Source organism: Mauremys reevesii, linkage group 6, assembly GCF_016161935.1.
Source record: "Mauremys reevesii isolate NIE-2019 linkage group 6, ASM1616193v1, whole genome shotgun sequence".
In the NCBI taxonomy this organism is placed as follows: domain Eukaryota; kingdom Metazoa; phylum Chordata; order Testudines; family Geoemydidae; genus Mauremys; species Mauremys reevesii.
In genome coordinates, this window is record NC_052628.1 from 81,840,598 (window position 1) to 81,863,942 (window position 23,345).

The window sequence follows — 23,345 nt, forward strand, 5'->3', positions numbered from 1 at the left end:
TGTACTTTGAAGCGGAAATTAGAATTTAATTATATGCAGGGACAGTCCAGTAGTGTTACAGAAACTTGTTCATACAATGCTCGCTGGATTAGTTTGACTAGCAGAGTCCTATTGTCAGTTGTGACTTGAGCTATGTGAGAAACAAGGATAATCATTAGCTTTCTGACTGAAGATTAAGCCAGCACAGAGATTTAGCTATCCAAAGTCAGCAGAAGCTGATATAAAGCATGCACTTTATTTGGGACTTTTCTTTAGCTTCAGTTCTTCCAGGTTCATGGTTTCAATGATAAGTATACTTATTTACATCACAAGTAGCCTATTCAAAAGCCTATTTTTTGGAACCAGTCAAGTTAATATTTGTTCTACAATGCTTGCACGGCAAATGTAAACTCGACTATTTCAAAAAATATTTCCATCCCTTTTTTTTTTTCCTGTTCATGGCAAAATGTGCAGACCAGAGACAGATGTTTTAAAAATAAATAAACAAACAAATAAATAAATAAAGAGATCAAGTTAAAAGAAGAGAAACGAAAATAGTGAAAATTATCTGGAAAAAGTAAAGATACAAAGAAATAACTACAAGAAAGACGAGACTTGAGTTTGCTAGACTGAAATATTGATTTTTTTCAGTAAGAAATAATTACTACTGTGACTGGATTAAGTAACCAAACATAATTTCCTTAAAATCACACATATATAGATTTAGAGGACTCGGGTAGTATTTTCATTTCTTACACATCTGTCCTCAGTTTGGAAAAGCATATTGGTGTATGTGTGTGATATGTTATTATTTTGTCTTGGTGACTTCCATTTGTTTTGTTCTTCCCCACCCTTGCCATATGTTTTACATAGTATTACTGTATATTGCTTTTATGTGGCAAAAGTTAATATCCCTTAGACTGTTCTCCTCAGAAAAGTGACCATGTAACAATGGGGGTCTTCCTTCTCCATCACTTTGTGGGGTGATATGGGGTCAAATATTCAATTTGTTTGAATAATTGTAGCTCAACTGGTGTTAGTAGAGCCATGACAACTTACACCAGGTAAGCATCTGACTAATGCTCTATGTATTCCATGTCACAGCTGCTGAGTTTAATGAGTAGGGTTTTTGTTTTTGTTTTTTGGGCTACCATTTATTCCTGTTGGCACTGCAAAGTAAATACGGTTTTGAGAGTTGGCCTTGTCAGTTCTGGCTTATACATAATCAACAGAATTGCTATCAAAGTTCCATTGCAGACTCTCTTTTTTATTTTTAATTTAATTTAAAACTTAATATTTCTGCCAAGAAGATCTGTGGGATGCTAGTCATGTTGCTACTGCAATGATGCATGGCAGATTAAATCTCAGTATTTAGTTAGCTTTATACAAACTCTAAAAAAAGCCTATGTATGCATGCTCTAAATGCCATAATAATAATAATAATAATAATAATCAACAAATATCCCTGCAGAAAACAGAGTTTTAAAAAGCCATAATTATATATGGCCAGACTTTCTAGCCTGTTTCTCAGTTACTGTAATATTTCAGTAGAAATGTATAAACATGCTAGTTATTTTCTCCATAAAATATTTCTACAGACATACTTTCCATTATACCATATGTAGAGATTTTAACTTAAAATAACACCCAATAAAAATGAGTGGTTAGTTTTGCAAATCACATGAAGTAGACAAGAATCTCCAGAAAGATTAAAACTATTCTTACAACTAATTCAGACCCATTCCGTAATTTCCAAAAATCCTTACTAGTCTTACCTTTTCTTCTCATGTAGTTATTCCAAATTGACATGGCAATAATTGCATATTTCTTAAAAAAAAGAAGAAAAAAAGTACCAAACTACGTGCTATTGTTTAGAGTTAACTTGTCATTGGTTTCTTAACTGCTGTCATGAGGTAAATGAATTTACAAAATGTGACATATATGAATATCTTAAACATGAAAACATGAATGACATTTTGGTTAACAAAGTAACTGAAGTCTCTTAGTAATTCTATATAATCTTGGGGGAAAGTACAATAAAGATAATCTGAAGTAGTGTTTGATAGTCATAGAGTGATTTCATATTTTGGCAGACCTAAACTATATTCAATCAACACTTTATTAAATCATCATGATACTGTTTCTGTATTTATTGTGACATTATTGCTCATTGCCAAGATGCGTATTTAGAGGAACAAGCTTTCTTCCTTTATAATCAGCTTTGTACTCTTGTATAAGTCATGCAGTGATGGCAATGCTGTTTGGGACCAAACAATTCAATATTTCAATGGCAACGCTCCTATCACAAAAACTCCGGTATTACTGAATGAATTAAATAACAGCTCTTGGTTTAATCAAATGCTCAATGGTCATTTGTAATGAGAAGAATGTACATTTTTTTTCAAGAAATCAGGAGTAGTGAAAGAATAATATGGCTGGTTTCAAAAGGATGAAGTGTCAAACTTTTAATTGTATTATATGTCCAGTGTGCGAGACGCAGGCCTTAATAATGATTAAATTGACTTCTGTGGACTATTTTAAGTGGTTTGAAGTTGAAGCGATCTCTCTCATAACTGTGAGATGGATTGCTTGAATGTAATGGTTTTTGGTAAAACTGAGTTCCATTTCCTTTGCTAATTTTGTTCTGTATAGAATATCTATAACATATGCTGGTGAGTCAGTTCTATTTTGGAGTCACTTGGAGAAATAGTCTTCTTATTGTGTGTACTAGACTGTTGTTGCAGCTTTCATTTACTTCTCTGTTTAAATATGTTTCATTTCTATTAAAGTTGTTGTATTTGACCTGAACTTTTTTTGGGCACTCAAATGCTGTATTTCATACTTACATTACTGTGATATGGACAACAACCTTCTTGCCTGAGCTTCTACACAATTTATCTGTTTCTATGCTTGGATGTTCTTGGGAACATATACTGTAGCATATATAGAGATAGATAGATAGATCCATTGATCAAATACAAAGAGTTGCTAACAGGAGTTAGATATGACAGGGCAAACTGTTTGCCTCTGGATGTACCAGTAAAAGTTTTCAAGAGTGTTCCATGGGCCACTGACTGGTGAACCATGGACAACTAGATGAGTACATGGTGCTAACTCTCCTCCTTATTTTCTACTTTCTAAATCAGGGGTCGGCAACCTTTCAGAAGTGATGTGCTGAGTCTTCATTTATTCACTCTGATTTAAGGTTTCACGTGCCAGTAATACATTTGAATGTTTTTAGAAGGTCTCTTTCTATAAGTCTATAATATATAACGAAACTATTGTTGTATGTAAAGTAAATAAGGCTTTTTAAATGTTTAAGAAGCTCCATTTAAAATTAAATTAAAATTCAGAGCCCCTAGGACCGGTGGCCAGGACCTGGGCAGTGTGAGTGCCACTGAAAATCGGCTCGCGTGCCGCCTTCGGCACTCATGCCATAGGTTGCCTACCCCTGTGCTAAATTGTGTTAAATAAACCTAAAAAAACATTTAATATCTATTATTAAAATTAGAATTTCCCACTTAGATGAGTTTAATTTACACCCTCTCTATAGTGCCATTACACTGCCAGAACAGTGTACAATGGTATTAGTGTGAATGAGTATCTGGCATATTAGGTATAAATAACTGCATCAGATGTAAGGCAGTAGAGGATCAGACCTAATGTGATGAGTTTGCTTAGTGCAATAATCTTTTGAGCTTGAATAAGAAATTCTGTAAGGTTGTGTGTATCTAAATATCTCCCAGCATTACAATTACAAATTGGTTTGAATTTGAATTCACTGTGCCATATCCTGTTGTCTTTACTCTGGTAAAACTCCCATAGGGTAAAGGACAAGCTTTACATAACCCTAAGCACTTTGGGAATGGTTGCATGGGGGCGGGGAAAGGATAGCATGTTTCAAATTTTTCTTAGTATTGGTGTGCCACTCTACACGCTTGCCTTCAACAACTGACTTTGTTTAGGAATAGGTTTACAAATGCATTCTGTAAAGATGCTAATCCTTCTAGACAGAATAACTCTGATGTGCTTTTGATAGTACATCTGCTCTGGTGTATTGTAGATTAGTGTCATAACCAGTCTTGAATTCTTAATGATTCTTGAGGACATATGAATTTAGCTGGTGAGGGCTGGACACCCATCTATGTCCAGCCACGTAACCACAATTTCCAGTTTTGTAACACACAACTTAAGTGTCTCTGACTGCATCTCATCCTTCAAACTATGTGATAATTGTTAGACATAAAAGATATTAAGTATGCTGAACACTATGATAATAGAAGTTGGCAACACTTGTACTGCAGCAGGGCTGCGGGGCTTTGATTTTGTCTCATAAACATGTTGCTAGTTTGAAAGCATCCCTCCAGGGGCACCATGCTGAGCAAGTGAAAAAAGAAGTTGCCAAATTTTTCATTGAAGGAAGATCATTTTTAATATAAAGAACTGTGGATGTCTAGATGAGTAAAGCTCTTGATAACATGGACATCTGCAACCTAGAAACACGCCCAGCCATTCAGGACTGTTTTTAATTGGTTTGTGTTTTAGCTTTTATCCTCACAGACTGCTGTGCATACAGAGATGCAAGTTTAATGCCTGATGTGACTACATAACCAAAGAGATCAGAATTACAAGCTGCCACTACAATTCCCAAACTTTAATCACATGGGGACAGATCCTCAACTATTGTTAAATCAATGCATCTCCATTTAAGTCAATGGTATTATTCCAGTTTATACCAAGAGAATCTGGTTCCTGGTCTCAACACCGTAAGCCACAGAGACTGGATGTCTTGAAAACACAGTCATTTTATTATGTCCAGTTTACAGTAGGATTTATATATACATCTTTGTAATCTCTGTTCTTGACTAGCTGCAAACATTAATGAGGCAATGTGATTTTTGAGTCAAATTTGCATCAACACTAAAGAAGGTGAGTTGGATTAGAATACATTATTTTATCAAACTATTTTGACTAAGTATATGTCTTGAGACAGATCAGACGTAGTGTGATCTGCAATCATAAGCATTATCTGATTATCTAACATTTTAAAATATATCATTAAAATTCATGCTAAAATTTCCTGTGCCTATTGTGTGTAAGCAGGATTGCGTCCCCACTTTGACTTCCTTGTGGTGTTGAAATACACATATGAGGCCTCTCGTCACCTTTCATCAGCTGATTGGTTCTGTTCTCTCCTCCCCTTCTTCTGAGGTGGGTTCTTGGAGATTCTCCTAGGCTAGCAGATATGATGAGTTTGCTGCTGCCAAGCAGATCGGTCTGTGGCTTGCTTTCAACCGCTTTAGTTTGGTGCTGGAGTTATCAGGAATGTTGATGTCTTTTGCCTAATACCCACAACAGTTTTGTGGTCTAGTATTGGAACCCATACTGGACAAGTAGTTGCTGGCTGTTGAAACCCATTCTGTAACATGTAGGAATTGGTTAGCATCTCTTTGAATAGTTTATGAGCCACACATTGTCCTGTGTCTTATTCCAAGTGTGTCACAGTTAGTGTCTCACAGGTATTAGAATGAGTTGTTAAAACTAGGAAGAAGCAGTATCCAAATCCCACAGGATATTAGGCTAAATGAAAATTTTCACCCCATTAAGGCCTGTTTTACAGGGATCAGGGCCCTTATTCTAGTGGCTGGCATGTAGAAATAATAGAAAATTAAAAAGGAGAAAAATAAATCCCTGCTCCTTTGTGCTTATTGAATCTAAACTGAAGATTCTACATCTCTTCCACCTTTTAAATACAGAATAAAGAAGTTTAGATGCACAGCATGCAGCACTGGACAAAATTAAGCCTAGATTCCATTGTTCTTAATATGAAGTATGAGCACAATGTGCATCTATTACATCTTATCAAAAGATTCTTAATCTGTCTTTCTAAATGACTTAAAATGTCATCCTTTAATAAGTGACTTTTCCCCTAAAAGACTTAAGTAAAATGCTTTGGATCTTTTCTGGTGACTAACAGCATCATAGGCTGCTATGGAGTTGTTCCTGGGAGGCCAAGTGACCTTTTGCTGGGGTTTTAAACCACTTTGTTCCATAGATATATGCTGCTTTCTTTCAAATACTCTTTTCTTGCTTTGTATAATTCAAATTCCTACCTCTTTCTTCAGTACTTCTACATTTCCATCTAGATTCCAAATTGAATCCTGACAAAAAACGTCATGATGTTATCACCGTCAGCGTTCATAGAGGATTTCTTATGAGTAGTGACAGCTCAGTGGGTCACTTAGGCTGCCTGTCTTTGATTCTGGAGACCAAACCACACTCTATTTTTATTTTACAACATGAGGATACTAATCCATCCAGTGACCTCCATTCATAAGTGGAACATTATTTGCTTCATAGTTATTCTATCTTTGATTCTTCCTTGGTTGTGCTTGCATTGCAGATATTTTTAAACATAGCATTAATTAAACTGTTGTCTTGTGCTAAATGTTGCCTGACCCCAAGACAATGTTTCTAGGTTATGTTCAGGATCTTGTATGCCCTGCGATACATGGGATCAAAATTCTCAATCAAAGCCTCCTGAATTTTGTGACATAGAAGTGCTGAAATCTGAAATGTTGAAATGTATGCAGCTGCTTCTAGTGAATGTAGTAATAAGAGGTTTTATTCAATTAAATATAAAGGCAAATGATACAGAGAGTAAACTATCCATTTGAGGTAATATTGTGACTTTGCCCATGGCCAGAAATAAGTGGTTCCATTAGTTGAGCCACCTTGGGGCAGACAAGGGAAGAAAAGGTGATTCAAAGTCACAATTCTTTCCCTAGTTCCACCTTGCTCCCTGGGGGAAGTAATTTGCTACTGGTCAGTAGCATATAATACTGCCAACCCCTAGCACTGAAAAATCCTGGCTCAGACCCCCTACAATCAAGCAATTAGCTTAAAATTTATTAGACTCCATATAAATAAATAAATGCGGGTTCTTTTTTTTTGCCCTCTGGTTTTTGAGTATTTATGGTACACACCGTTCATCTTTTCAAGCTTTTCTCTGAAATCATGAAAGCAAAAAACTTATTTAAGAAACAAACAAACAAATACCAAGACATCCTCTGCTGCCTTTAGCCAGTGAGACTCTCAAATAATCACCTGGATCAGGAGTTGGAGTTTAAGAAAACATCCACTAATATGAGACTCATAATAAAATCTCAAGAGTTGCCAACACTATTTACTTTTCAGTCCTAATTGGTTCAGAAATGCTGGGTAGAACATGGGGATGAAAGGGAGCAGCCCATTCCCCATATACATACATGGGGGTGGGAAGTCATTTCCCTGTGGAGTCTACTTCATCTCCTGCTCTATCAGTGATGTACAGAGACCACAATGAGGGATTATGGATTCCTTTTATCCACTTGCTCCTTTGTGTGTGGCCATTGTAGGTAAGTCATAATTTTCCCTGTTACTGATTTGAATGTTCATTTCAATACAAAACACAGTTCTGAATAGTTTCAATTTCACTCTCGGAGTGTCCATATATTCACAGAGAGAAATACATATGTTTTTTATTTAAAGTGAACAAACAAAACATGATATTTTCATAGTTATATGGTCACGTCACACTAGAAATTAATGAAGTTTGGTTAGAATTATTGTGTTGATTTTTAAGGGGGGATGTAACATGTAGTATAAAGTTATGTTTGTATTGCTACAAGGGGTCCCCCTAATGGTGGCAAATTATTCTATTTATTTTATAACTCATTGCTGCATTAGAATGAATGAGGTAAGACACAAGGTGACTGCAGCATTAATAGAATAGAGAGTTGTCACTGGATATCTGCAGTAAGATATATTGTATGTAAGCAGCGAGAGTGAGTGCTGAGTCCCCCAGGAAATGCTACCCTCAGGTCAGAAAGGTCTTGAAGAAGCTTAAATAACCTCCATTATGAATAGAGTATTTCCCATTGTCATAAACAGATAGTTAAGGGTTAAAGTCTCTTTTACCTGTAAAGGGTTAACATGCAGTACCTGGTGACCACCTGACCAGAGGACCAATCAGAGACGAGATAATTTCAAATCTCTGTGGAGGGAAGCCTTTGTCTGTGTTCTTTGTTAGAACTCTTTTTGAATCTGAGAGAGGACAGTCATGTCTCCAAGTTCTCCTGGAGTAGTTTCTACTAATTAATAGTGAGTATTAATTAGGAAGGCGAATTAGTCTTATGATTTGATTTCTATATTTGCAATTGTGTGTTTGCTAAAGGAAATGCTTTATTCCTGTTTGCTGATTTTGCTTTGACTGAGAAAGGGGGGAGGGGGAATTCTCTCCAGAGATTGATAAGCTTAGACCCTATGAGTGTCCAGCTTGGGCTCATAGAGATTCTGTATTTTCTTTTTGTTCTCTTAATAAATTCTTTTCTTTTCTTTGGACTTGGTTAATTCCTTCCCTTGGGGAAATTCAGGGGAAGGGGAGGGGGAAGTGGGCTGCTTCCCTGTGTGTAGAGATTCAAGGCGTTTGAATCCAGGCATCTCTGTCTCCGGAGCAGGCTGGAGAGAGGGAAGAGGGGGGAGGGGGAAGGTTCCTCCTCTGTGAATTGATCTGTGTTCCCAGGGAGTGTCTTTGAAGGGAGACGGGGGAACAGAGGGGTGTCCCGATTCACCGAATAATCGGGTGGTGGCAGCGAGAAGGAATCCTACCCTAAGGGTTAGGGTGGGGGAAGAATACCTGCGGGTCCCCATCTTTGAACCCACAAGCTCAAAGTGGGGGTGAGATCCCATGACACCCATATAGAAGCCTTGTCATGCCAATAGTTCCTCTTCATACATTCAGATCTATTGAGTATGCTCGTGAGCCAGTCAGAAGCATTCTCTATACGACACTGGCCTTACCAGATCAAACCCCTTGTTAAACAGATTTCCTCAAGATAGAAGCTAACAAGAGCACGCTATAAGATAAACATGATAATTAAAGTGTGAAATGCACTAACTATAAATGCCAGCAATTGTAAGCCTATTAAGATACATAGTTTAAAACTCCAAACTTTAATCTATTAATTTTAGATCAACTCCATTGGGGTCCCTATTGAGCTGAAAAGGAGCTTTGGCAGTTGCTGGCCAATGGAAGTTATACAGGCCTCCTAGGTTATGCGGTCACTGAGACAGCACTTAATCCAAGGTGCAATTCCCTCTAGGTTAACAGCAATGTCCTAATGTATTGAGAGAGACTCCTCTTGTTGGTGCTCACTGAACATGTTGTATGAGTTGCTCAGTGTCCTAATGTGTTGCTGGGTTCTTCCCAAATGACTAATCATCCAAGGATGAATTTTAAAGGGACTCCAGCCTGAATGTATCTGGTTTCCACTGCCTGATAACACCAATGTAAAACTCAGCCAAGGAGATTGAGAAGGGTTGTACAGCCCAAAGATTAATATACCACTTTCCAAAAAAGCTCAGGGGGGACCTTTCCAACAGGTTTCCAACTATGTGGGATTGTCGTCACTGTAAATGGAAACAAAAGGTCCTTCCTCCCAGTGAATTGTTTTACCCAGATCAGGCCTGGGCTCTGATTCACTATCTCCCCATTGGGGATCATACCAGAAAAGATATTCTAGCCTAGCACTTCTCAAACTGTGGGTCAGGACCCCAAAGTGGGTTGCAACCCCCTTTTAACGGGGTTGCAAGGGATGGTGGTACACTTGCTAGCACCCGGGCCCAAAGTCAAAGCCTGAGCCCCACTGCCCGGGGCCAAAGCCCGAGGGCTTCAGCCCTGGGTGGCAGGCCTCAGGCTTTGGTCCCCCGGCCGGGTCAGTGAGGCTTGGTCAGACTCAGGCTTCCGTCCCCACTCCTGGTGTCATGTAGAGATTTTTCTTGTCAGAAATTTTTGTTGTCGCAGTGCACTAAGTTTGAGAACCCCTGTGCCCAAGCATTAAAAGGTCAACTGGATCACAAGATGGACTGCTCTAAGAATGAAGAATTGTTGTTTCCAGGAAGTTGAGATGATTTTGACATGAACTCTGCGATTGCAAAGCAGCAATATAATGCCTCACTATGGAGCTGAAGGTTTTAATTGCTTTCTGCAATGAACCAAGCTTTTGCTGACCCATCATGGAATAAGTAGCTGTTGTTACTTTCCAATGCTTGCGTGTTCCAAAAGGCTTTAGATATTGTTGCTGAATCAGACACTCAGTTTAATAAAATGAGGATTATTGTCTGCAGCAAATGGTTGACACGATTCCTTTTCTCGCTTTTTAAAAATTGTAAACTCAGGGAAATTTTAGTTTAATTTTTTTTTCCATGTCACTTTTTAAAAATTCTTCTACAACACCTGCACGGTGCTTTATTTTTTTAGGTTTTCTCAATTAAGCATCTATTTTTATAATATACACATGAAAGAATCGCATGCAAATATATTTGGACTATTAAACTTGGTAGTGTCTCTTCAACAGAGTACATTTTAAAGATTTTTTTAAAGGCACTTTGGTCTGTATTGGATTTTGCATAAAAAATAAATGACATGTTTAGTAATTTTTTACTATGATCAATTCACCTAGGATACTGTAAGTTCAACAATCAAAATTGCAGTTAGCACGATTATTTATATTTTGTGGTATCACCTATTATAGATGAGGTTGATAGCACCATTTATCATTAAGGTTACCCAGTACTTTCCATGATAAGAACTTGTTTTCAGGTGTTTATAATTTTGCCAAACTTTAACTATTTGGGTTTAAATTTTGGTTTAGGCTGATTTTATTTATTTAACGTTTCAGCCAAAAATGTTCAGTTATTTCTGAGAGAAGCTAGGAAAAAATGTTGTTTTTTCCCATGTTCTAGCAACCTTTTATTTGAAAAGTTCTAGTGACCACATGTTTTGGAACATTGTCCTGAAATTTGGCAGAGGTGTTATGACTTTTGCTGTTCATATGAAATTTCACCATAATTTGTCTCTGGGCTGCTGTGGGATCCAGGCACTTGAACTGAAATCAGGGAGCACCTCAATATATTTGTGGCACTTAGGTATCTTTATCTAAATCTAACAAAAATAAAATAAAAACCTTCCATCCACATAGTCCTTTTTGGTAAGGTCTGTTTAAGCATTTGATACTATTTTGAAGTTTTTATGCATCATTGTCAAGAAAAGTGGAGTTAACAGAGGCTGTCAAAGAGTGACAGGTGAGAGACTTGATCTAGGAAAGATGGCACTAATAGTAGTGTGATATAGGTTTATTTCTGGGTTTCTCCCTGACCTACTGTGTTACCTTTGGCAACTCATTTAACCAGCTGTGTCTCAGTTTGACCATCTGTTAAATAAAGATGATGATATTTACCATAATTTATAATGCTATAAAATCTATAGCTAAAAAGTATTTTATATGAGAGCTAAGTATTATAACTACATATTATTTTCTGTCAGCTTTATATTTAACAAAGTGATGCACACAGAACCTGTATTTTTTTTATACTGGTGCAGTTTTGTAAACCCTCTGGTTAAAACTAGAGATGAAATGTAGATTTGTTAATAAAATTAATGTACATGTAATTGGTGATTTTTTTAATGGTCACCTCTGTCAACAAACAATGTGCAGATGAAAGATGAGAATTTGGATGCCCTGAAAAGGTACAGGAACAAATCTGCACAGACACACCCCTAGAATTCCGACCAGGAGTATTCTATCTGCTACCCAAGATCCATAAACCTGGAAATCCTGGATGCCCCATCATCTCAGGCATTGACACCCTGACAGCAGGATTGCCTGGCTATGTAGACGCTCTCCTCAGGCCCTACACTACCAGCACTCCCAGCCATCTTTGAGACACCACTGACTTCCTGAGGAAACTACAGTCCATTGGTGATTTTCCAGAAAACACCATCCTGGCTGCTATGGATGTAGAAGCCCTCTACACCAACATTCCACACAAAGATGGACTAGAAGCCATCAGGAACAGTATCCCAGATAATGTCACGGCAAACCTGGTGGTTGAACTTTGTGACTTTGTCCTCACCCACAACTATTTCATATTTGGGGACAATGTATACCTTCAAGTAAGCGGCACTGCTATGGGTACCCGCATGTCCCCACAGTATGCCAACAGTTTTATGGCTGAGTTAGAACATTTCCTCAGCTCTCATCCCCTAATGCCCCTACTCTACTTGTGCTACATTGATGACATCTTCATCATCTGGACCCATGGAAAAGAAGCCCTTGAGGAATTCCACTAGGATTTCAACAATTTCCATCCCACCATCAACCTCAGCCTGGACCAGTCCACACAAGAGATCCCGTTCCTGGACACTACAGTGCTAATAAACAATGGTCACATAATCACCACCCTATACAGGAAACCTACTGACCACTATACTTACCTACATGCCTCCAGCTTTCATCCAGACCACATCACACAATCCATTGTCTTCAGCCAAGCTCTAAGATATAACCGCATTTGCTCCAATCCCTCAGACAGAGACAGACACCTACAAGATCTCTATCAAGCATTCTTAAAACTACAATACCACCTGATGAAGTGAAGAAACAGATTGAAAGAGCCAGAAGAATACCCAGAAGTCACCTAATCCAAGACAGGCCCAACAAAGAAAGTAACAGAACGCCACTAGCCGTCACCTTCAGCCCCCAACTAAAACCTCCCCAGCGCAACATCAAGGATCTACAACCTATCCTGAAGGATGATCCCTCACTCTCAGAAACCTTGGGAGACAGGCCAGTCCTCGCTTACAGACAGCCCCCCCAACCTGAAGCAAATACTCACCAGCAACCACACACCACGCAATAAAAACACTAACCCAGGAACCTATCCTTGCAACAAAGCCCATTGCCAACTCTGTCCACATATCTATTCAAGAGACACCATCATAGGACCTAATCACATCAGCCATGCCATCAGGGACTCGTTCACCTGCACATCTACCAATGTGATATATGCCATCATGTGCCAGCAATGCCCCTCTGCCATGTACATTGGCCAAACCGGACAGTCTGTATGCAAAAGAATAAATGGACACAAATCAGACTTCAATAATTATAAACATTCAAAAAACAGTCAGAAAGCACTTCAACCTCCCTGGACAGTCAATTACAGACCTAAAAGTCACAATTCTTCAACAAAATACTTCAAAAACAGACTCCAATGAGAAACTGCAGAACTGGAATTAATTTGCAAACTGGACACCATTAAATTAGGCTTGAATAAACACTGGGAGTGGGTGGGTCATTATACAAACTAAAATGATTTCCCCATGCTAATTTTTCCCCCTACTGTTACTCACACCTTCTTGTCAAATGTTTGAAATGGGCCATCCTGTTTATCACTACAAAAGTTTTTTTTTCTCCTGCTGATAATAGCCCACATTAATTGATTTGTCTCAGAGTTGGTATGGCAACACCCATCTTTTCATGTTCTGTGTGTGTGTGTGTGAGAGAGAGAGAGAGAGTCAGGTAAAAATCAGAGCCAAAAAAACACATCAAAATATTTAAAATTGAAACAAAAAGAACAGTTAACAAGACATGCCAAAAGCTTTACTGCTCAATTACACTGCTTTTCATTAAAAAAACAAAAAGAATGAGGAGTACTTGTGGCACCTTAGAGACTAACAAATTAATTTGGGCATAAGCTTTTGTGGTATAAACCCCAGTTCATCAGATGCATGGAGTGGAAAGTACAGTATCTTCCTACTGTACTTTCCACTCCATGCATCTGATGGCATGTCTTGTTAACTGTTCTTTTTGTTTCAATTTTAAATATTTTGATGTGTTTTTTTGGCTCTGATTTTTACCTGACTCATGCGCTAACAGTTCTCAGGGGAGGAAAGGGCTAATGTTTTTAGGACTTTGGGAAGAAGGGCATTTTAATTAGAGTCACTGTGTTTTGAGTCCCCTTTGCAAATTTGTTCTCTTCTAAGGAATGGTCTGGCCTTATATTGGGACCTTAATGCAATATTTGTCTATTTGAAAATCAACTTAGAATTTGTATTTAAATAATGCTAATAAATCTTGCATTTATGGAGCAGTATCTTTTAACCCTCATGGTCCTGAAGAATGGATCAGTCAGTGCTTCAGTACACCAATATCTCACCCACAACATTGCACACTGGAACCTACTTTACAGGAAAAAGGAATTTTGGGTATGAATTATACCTTTTGTTTTCTAGAAAATGATTTTTAACTTCCATCTGGGCAGACAACAGAGATGGGCAGAAGGAACATCCGTGTTAACAATTTTCTGTAATCTTGCAGTGACTGGGTTTCTACACTTATGCCTGTTTTCAGTTGCTTGTGACTTTGTCAAACTTTGATCATTCGGGCTGAAATTTTTCAGGCCAGCAATTTGTCTCAGGAGGAAAATTGTGGCTAAGGAAGGATTTTTCAGCCAAAACAGTTCAGCAGTTTCCAGTAACTAGGCAAGGGTAGAATGTGTTATTTTGTCCACATTAAAAAATTCTGGTGACCTTTATTTGAAAAGCTCTAGCATCCCCATGCTTTGGAACATGAACTTAAAATTTGACAGGGGGGTTGGCCATTGTGTGAAGGGTGTGCTTCAGTCATGTTCAGTAGATACTTCTTCAGTTTTAGAAGATTCTGTCCATGCTGGGCATGCTCTATCCCAGGGCTGAGTGCAGTTTTTCCTGCAGTTTTAGCTTTGGGCTGCAACAGGCCATTCTGGTTCTGGCTCCAGAAACCTGAATTGAGATCAGAGAGTCAATATTTCCTGTACTTTCAGTGACACACATCCCCTCCAGGCCCAGGCAGTGTGGAGGTGACTTGGAGAGAAGGAGAGGGGAGTAGATTGGGACAAGGAGCCTGAGGTGTTGGACTGAGACTGCCTGATAAAGAGACTGAGGCAAGGAGATTGGTGGTTGGGAGACACTGAGCTAGTATGAGCAGCCCTGGAAGGGAGGTCAGAACTGGGAGCCAATGGAGAGGGGGAATGTGAGCCAGGGTCAATGGCGTAGAGAAACATGGAATGAGAAACCAGGAGTGGAGGAACCAGGATTACCTGGACAAGGAGACTGGGAACAATTGAATGGGGATAAATTGATAATGGTTCATAAGTTAGGAAATAACAGAATTAAGGTTGCTTTGTGCCATAGGAAAGTCCATGAGGAAATTAATAATTCTGCCTTCAGGAAAGCGTTTGACTAGTGTGTAATAAATAAGGCATAGGGCTGCATGCTGAACAACAATGAAAAAACAAGATATTGAGCACTGTCCATTCTCTGTACTGAATGATAAAAGGGTCCTGTGGGGGTGGAGGGAAATAGCATGTGATCACGTATTTAGAGATGGTCATAATCCGTATGGAGAAGTGGGCAGAATTAAGGGTGCACAGGAAACATTAATGGTTGTATTTCCTAACTTCTGAGTGCTTGATTTTACAGGTTTAATAAAGCTCTTTTAAACTAATTTTTATTATATGTAGTATGTATGCTCATGGGGTGCAAGTGTGCTTGTAGTCAAAGCCAAACTTTGCAGGTTGTGAAGACTCTTCTGCCTGCTGATAGGCCCCAAACTAGACCAATGTAACAGAGAAATCCCACAATTAAACTAAGGACTGCAGGAAAGCCAACAGGTGAGGAGGAGAACGCAATTTGGGTGGAGACATCCATTAGAGATTAATTTGTTAACTGTGGAATTCGATAGCCTGGTAAAGAAGATGGTAAAGAAGTTTGTAAATTACAGCTAGGAGCTAGTGAGGAACAGTCAAACGAAGTCCCATTTTAATAAAACACATTAAGGCATGCAACTGAATGTTGACAAAATGTACAAGTTCTTATATCCAAATGCTAGAAGTCTAAATATTAAGATAGGTGAACTAGAGTGCCTAGCATTAAATGAGGATATTGATACAGTAGACATTACGGAAACATAGTGGAATGAGGATAATCAACGGGACACAGAGATACAGAGTAGGTTGTGCTGGTGGGGGTGTGGCTCTATATATGAAAGAAAGCATAGAGTAAAATAAAGTAAAAAAAATTAAATAAATCAAACTGTGCCATAGAATCTTTATGGATAGAAGCTTGCTTAAACAATAAGAGTATAGCAATAGGTATATACTACTGACTACATGATCAGGACAGCGATGGTGATAGTGAAATGAAGAGAGATCCAGAGAGAAAATTTCTAGACACCATAAATGGCTGCTGCTTTGAGCAGCTTGTCCTGGAATTCACAAGAGGAGAGGCAATTCTTGATTTAGTCCTAAGTGGAGCACAGGATCCAGTCCAAGAGGTGTTTATAGCTGAATCACTTCATAATTAAATTTAACATCCTTGTAAGGGGAAAAAGAGCCAATCCAAAGACTATCCAAAAATGAGCAAGCTAGTTAAATGGAAATTAAAAGAAACAGCCACAAGGGTGAAATGCCTCAAACTTCCTAGAGGCTATTTTAAAACACCATGATAGAGGGTTAAACTTAAATGTATACTCCAAATGCCACCATGGCTAAACAGCAGAGTAAAAGATGATTAGATGCAAAAAGACATACTTTAAAATTTGAACGTCAAATCCTAGGTAGGAAAATAGAAAGGAGCATAAACTCTGGCAAGTCAAATGTAAAAGTAAAATAAGTAAGGATAAGAAAGAATTTGAAAAGCGACTAAGGATTTTTTTTAAGTAGCAGGCTTCCTGCTTCTGATGCAAAGAGTCAGTGGGGCCACTGGCTGATCAAGGCACTGACGGAGCACTCAAGGAAGACAAGGAAAAGAAGCTAAATGAATTCTTTGCAACCATCTTCACTGCAGAGGATATGGGGGGAGATCCCCACACCTGAGCCATTCCTTCTAGGTGACAAATCTGAGGAACTGTCCCAGATTGAGGTGTCAATAAAGGACATTTTGGAACAAATTGATAAATTAAACAATAAATCATCAGGACCAGATTGTATTCACTCAAGAGTTCTCAAGGATCTCACATATGAAACTGCAGAATTCCTAATTGTGTATGTAACCTATCACTTAATTCAGCTCTTGTATCAGATGACAGGAGGGTAGCAAATATAGAAGTGATTTTTTTAAAAAAGCTCCATTAGCTATCCTTGAGATTACAAACCAGTAAGCCTGCTTTCAATACCATGCTAATTGGTTGAAACTGTGTTAAAGAACAGAATTATCAGACACATAGATGAACACAATTTGTTGGGGAAAGTCAACATGGCTTTTGTAAAGGGAAATTATGACTTACCAATATATTAGAATTCTTTCAGGGTATCAAGCATGTAGAGCAGGGCGATCCAGTGGATATAGTGTACTTGGACTATAGCCATCACCAAAGTCTCTTAAGCAAACTAAGCAGTCATAGTATAAGAGGGACGATTCTCTCATGAATCAGTAACTGGTTAAAATATAGGAAACAAAGGGTATCAATAAATGCTCAGTTTTCAGAATGGAGAGAGGTAAATAGTGGGGTCCCCCAAGGATCTGTACTGGGACTTGTGCTGTTCAACATATTCATTAATGATCTGGAAAAGGGGAAGAGCAGTGAAGTGGCTAAATTTGCAGATGATACAAAATGACTCGATATAGTTAAGTCCAAAGTTGACTGTGGAGATTTACAATGGAATCTCACTAAACTGGGTGAATGGGCAACAAAATGGCAAATTCAATGTAGATAAGTGCAAAATAATGCACATTGGAAGAAAATAATCCCAGTTATACATACAAAATGATGGGGTCTAAATTCACTGTTATCATTCAGAGTCATTGTGGATAGTTTTCTGAAACAGCCTCTCAATGTACAGCAGCAGTCAAAAGAACTAACAGAATGTTAGGAGCCATTCAAGAAGTGATAAGAAGATAGAAAATATTATAATGCTACTGTATAAATCCCATGGTATTCCCACACCTTAAATAGTGCAATGGATTGCTCCATTTCTAAAAAGATATATTAGAATTGGAAAAGATGCAGAAAAGGGCAACAAAATGATTAGGGATATGTAACAGCTTCCATATGAGAAGTGATTAAAAACCCTGGGACTTTTCATTGTAGAGGAGAAATGACAAAGGGGAGAATCTATAAAATCATGAATGGTATGGAGAAAGTGAATAAGGAAGTGTTATTTACCCCTTTACATAACACAGGAGTCAAAGGTCCCCCAATTAAATTAATAGGCAGTAGATTTAAAAGAAACATAAGGAAGTATTTCTTCACTCAATGCAGTCAACCTGTAGAATGTTGTTAAGGCCAAAAGTATGAATGAGTTCAACAACAACAAAACAAAACAAAACAAAATCAGGTAAGTTTCTGGAGCATAGTTACATCAATGTTGATGTAAAAAGGTGGTCAGGGACACACAGCCCCATGCACCAGGTGTCCCTAACCCTCCAACTGTCAGAAGCTGGAACTGGACAACAGAAGATGAATCATACAAAATTGCCCTGTTCTGTTCATTCCCTCTGAAGAATCTAGCACTGGCTACTGTTGGGGACAGGATATGGGGCAAGAAGGACCATTGGTCTGATCCAGTGTGGCCTTTCTTTATGTTCTTATATATTTGGAAGACTGGATTGGAAAACAGAAATTGTGTCCCATAACTGAATCAAGAAAGTTGTCATCACGTTGAGCATGACAACTTCCTTAAAAAGACTTCCATTTACTTCCATAGGCTTCAGGTAGCACTTATAGACCAATAAAGAGAAACCAGCTGAGTGCAGAAGTTAATTTCTGTTCTCTCTCTTCAAACTGAAAAGTGCTCACAACAGGCCCGGATAGTATTTTTAATCTTTTAAATGTTTAACATCAAGCAGCAGAGGTACATGTAATACTTGACTCAAGTGATATACTTTAGAATTTGTTCTTTCCAGCTAACAGCAGGGCCGGCACAACCCATTAGGCAGCCTAGGCGGTCGCCTAGGGCGCTAACATTTGGGGGGCGGTGACTGCAGCGGCCTGACCTTCCGCCGCCTCTGTCGGGGGCAGCGTTTCGGTGGTGGGACCTTCTGCCGCCTAAGGTGGCAAAAAAGCTGGCAGCGTTCCTGGCTAAAAGCGTTGCAAAACAGCTGGAAAATCTTATTTTCAAAACTAACCATTTAGAGTGGTGTAAAAGAGAATATATTTCACTTTTAGATTATTTTTATCAGAAACCTAATTTTAAATTAAGAGTACATGGCTCAAGTATCACCTGAAGTAACAAATCAGGCATTTACAAACTTTATTCAACACTTAACAACTCATTTTTGCTAGGTGCATGCCTTCCAGAAACAATCTTAGAAAAAATTGAAATCTTAATGGAACACTTAATTTGCGCATAGCACTTAAACTTCTGGAGTTGGGTTCTGGTTCAGTCAACAAACTAATTGGCACATTCAATAGCAGTTACATCTGTTAGTGACTACAAATATGATTCGAAGGGACAAGAATTTAGGAAGTGTCTCATACTGAAAATAGTGGCAGTTCTCCTGTGTTTGTTATAGTGTTTCTGCCTTCTACTGTGAAAGTGAGATTATAAAGCATGAAGCTGCAAATGGTTTAGATATTTAAAGTTGCTGACTCTCATTACTTATTACCGACTTAATAGGTTAGCTCTAATGAGCCTGTTCACTAGCTGTTTCTTCATACTCAATGTTCTGAGCTAACAATTAATTTGAAATTCCACTAGGATGAGGGAGGGAAAGCGGGAAGCTTTATCTTTATGGAAGGAGACTCATGATGAATTGCCTCCACTTCAAAATAAAGAGGGGGTGAGAAGTGTAAACCAGAATGTTCCTTTTTAAAATCTCATTCTACGGTCACAACAAATCCATGGCATACAGTGATAGCAAATGTCTCCTAGGCAATCAAAACATAATGGAAATGGAGATGTACTGATCATTCAAATTTAAGATGTTCCTGTGGTCCTCATATGGAAATGTATCCTATTTGCTATGCTTCAGTTAACCAACATATTTCAGGGATAGCAATCTGTCTAAATTGTCAAACATAGAAACCCAAAATTTATCTGTTTTGAATATTTTGTTGCATGTTTTTATATCACAAACCTCAGTAATAAAAAAAAATGAAACTAAGCATCCACTACCAAAAACAGACTTTATTTTTCTGGTTTTTAAAATACCTAAGTTTGTAATATTTAGTAGAGGAGATGTTTCACTTATTTTCTTTCATTAACTAAAGCAATGGTACATTTGCAAGAAATAAAAATAAAATTATTATTGTTGCCAATACAAGGTTTTTTAAAAAAAAAAAAAACTGTTTTCTCCCTTTACCTATAAAATAAAATACAAGCGCAGATTTTCTTTTTCTTTTTCCAGAGTTGCTGTATTTAAATTCTTCTTATAAAAAGTTGTCTCAAGTAGCTGGCAACCTAGAGTCCTATTCGCAAGATGAGCTCTATCTCTCTAGAAACAGTAATTCTTGGGTTTTACTACAGTTCACAGCCAAAGTACAAGAAGGTATTGGATTTTAAATTCCCTCTGAGTTAGAGAAAAGTATAATAATAACCTATCCATGATATATACAAGGAATTTTAGATGGCATAATACCCTGACTTGTAAGGGTATCACAACATAGAGTTCTTAGGGGATTTTAAAAAAAAGCAGTTTCGCTTAAAGTATAAAAGATTAAAGGCACTCAAATGAGCATGATATAAATAGTTGGATTACTAAGTTTTTGACCCTGAAAACACTTAAGTATCTGAGTGAGTTTGCTCATGTGAGTATTTCCATGGAATTCAATGGGGCTACCCACATAAGTAAATTTACTCACATCCTTAAGTGTTTGTAGGGTAAGGCTCTAAAATGAAGAGTAGGTCAATAATGCTTCTGTTTACTTCTATATGCAGTATGGATATTGTTATCCTTTTTTGTTTTCTTCTAGGCTTTTTCAGGAAACACAAATGCAGACAGTGTTGTGCACAATAAGCTTCAACATTCCATCAAAGCAAGATTTCTCCGTTTTGTCCCCTTGGACTGGAATCCCAATGGTAGAATTGGAATGCGTATTGAGGTTTACGGCTGCACATATAGTAAGTATTTGCTGAATCATCTGAATGAAATGACTATCAATCATTGCCTTTTTTTAACCTAAACTGCAAATGGAAGTAGATTTGTCAGCTTAATTATCTGAATATTATTGATTTTAATATTTTTATGCATAGATGTTATCTATTTCTGCATCATCTAGCAATGTTTTCCTTACTATCCAGCTCTTTACATCCTAAGCTCAATAGTATCAAGTAGATGGATGTAATTCAATAATGCTAGTTCACCCCAAACTCCAATTTGCTATGGTTACATACTTCCCTTATAAATGTAGCTCTCTCTTCAGAAGGAAAAATATTCACTAATTTGGACTCATAAGTCCCCTAGAAGATTATTGATCTTGGCTACGCAGAAAGCATTTTCTCTGCAGAAATTTTGGACTCCCCCATAAATCAATAATGCTTCAAGGTCATTGCTTATATTAAGGGTACATTTATAAATAGTTTGTGCAGCATTATTATGTGATTAATAGAAGTTACAAGCATGTTGCAGATATCAGTAATATGTGTTATAATTGGTTATAAGGCACTTGTTGGACACTGTAACTTTACCTTGACTTTGTCTTCCCTTAGTTTTTTGTGTTACTTTTCTCTACTGGTTCTCCTTCTTTGTCTCTGGCCTTTTCTTCAATGGGTCTTGTTACAGGTTGTCCTTTTTTCTCTCCCATTATTCATGAATAAATCACAGGACTCTATCCCTGTCAGCATCCTCTTCTCACTTTTCAGTTCCATTTCATCATCCATTTTGTTACTTATCAAGATGAAATCAACATTTAGATGGAAATTCTCCAGTTCTGTTGACAATTTCTAATTGGCCAGCATCTCAAAATAGGTAGAAATTTAGTTGAATTCAATGTCACATAACTATGGCACTGTTCTGGTATTAAGAGTTTTTTGGGGTTTTTTTCTTATGGGCTGAGAGAAGGGAGAAGCAGGGCTACCCAGAGGATTCAGGAGGCCTGGGGCAAAGCACTTTCAGGGGCCCCTTCCATAAAAAAATAAGTTGCAATATTATAGAATACTATATTCTCATGGGGGCCCCTGTGGGGCCCAGGGCCTGGGGCAAATTGCCCCACTTGCTACCCCCTCTGGGCGGCCCTGGGGAGAAGTGTAAATAGTGTGTACAATGGCAATATATAAGTTCTTTCTCATTTTGACCAGCGGGCTACGGGCATACGGTACCATCATGTCAGGAGACTAAAAAGCAGGGACTGGATTCCTAGGTACAGGGAGGTCACGCTGCCCAAATTACTAAAATGCCCCCAATCCTCCATGTAGCTCAAGGAGGGAGGCAACTTTAATTACAGGGAGGTCACACAGGTCAAGGCAGCAAAGGCCTCAATATGTCCCATAAAAGAGAGAAACTCGTGACACGCACCCTAATTACAGCGTTGTCATACTGACTGGACTGAACAGAGACCTGAGCCCTCATTACAGGGAGGTCTCACTGCTCAGGGTTCCAAACAGCTCAATATCCCCCATAAACCACAGCCATGTGACTTGCACCCTCATTACAGGGTAGTCCCTTTCACTAGAGCATAATATCAAGAGGCCAAAAGGGCCGACCTGAACCCTCATTACAGGGCGGTCAAACAGCTCAAAGATACGTCTCTCACCTAAGCAAGAGGATGGCAACTTTTACCCTAATTACAGGGGAGTCACTCGGACTAGCTGAACAAAAAAGCATAACTGCAACTGACAAAAGGGGAGAGACCTGAACCTTGGTTACAGGGTGGTCACATGGGCCATGGAATGAAACTGGCTCTAAAGCCCCATCAACAAGAGAGATGTGACCTACACCCTAGTTATAGGGGGGTCACACTGGCTAGACTGTCAATGGCCCACAAACCAAAAGGGCAAGAGGCTGGAGACCTGAACCCAAATTACAAGACAGTCACAGTACCAATGGCACAAAGATAGCCCTAATCCCTTCTAAATGAAAGGGATTCAACCTGCACCTGAATTACAGGGCGGTCCATTAGCATTAGCTGGCTACAGGGGCCTAATGCCAAGAGCCTGAAGGACAGAAACCTTACCTAAATTACAGGGAGGCCACACAGCTCAAGGTACCAAAGCCTTCAATCTGTACCATAAAAGAGAGAGGCTCATGATGTGAACCCTCATTACAGGGTTATCACGCTGACTAGACTGCCAACAGGGCATAAGGCCAAAAGGGAAAAAGGGAAGTCCTTACCCTGAATTCAGGGAGGTCACACTGCTCAAGGTTCCAAGGAGCTCAGTATCCCCCATAAGCAACAGGGCTGTGACTTGAACACTCATTACAGGGGAGTCACTCTCACTAGCTAGCTCAAGGAGCAGAATGCCGAGAGCCCAAAAGAGCACAGACCTGAACCCTAATTACAGGGAGGTCACACTGCTCAAGGTATTAAAAGGCTCACTAGTCTCATGTAACCTGAGCCTTTGCTATG

The 23,345-nt window shown here is 38.6% G+C and overlaps 1 protein-coding gene across 1 annotated transcript in view; it reads left to right on the plus strand.

Moving 5' to 3' along the window:
• Positions 1–23,345, plus strand: part of CNTNAP4 (contactin associated protein family member 4) — a 444,291-nt gene that overhangs the window by 313,217 nt on the left and 107,729 nt on the right. The window contains exon 5 of the mRNA XM_039545275.1: positions 20,754–20,901. Within this exon, the coding sequence (XP_039401209.1) occupies positions 20,754–20,901 (148 nt within the window). The remainder of the gene's footprint in view (positions 1–20,753; positions 20,902–23,345) is intronic.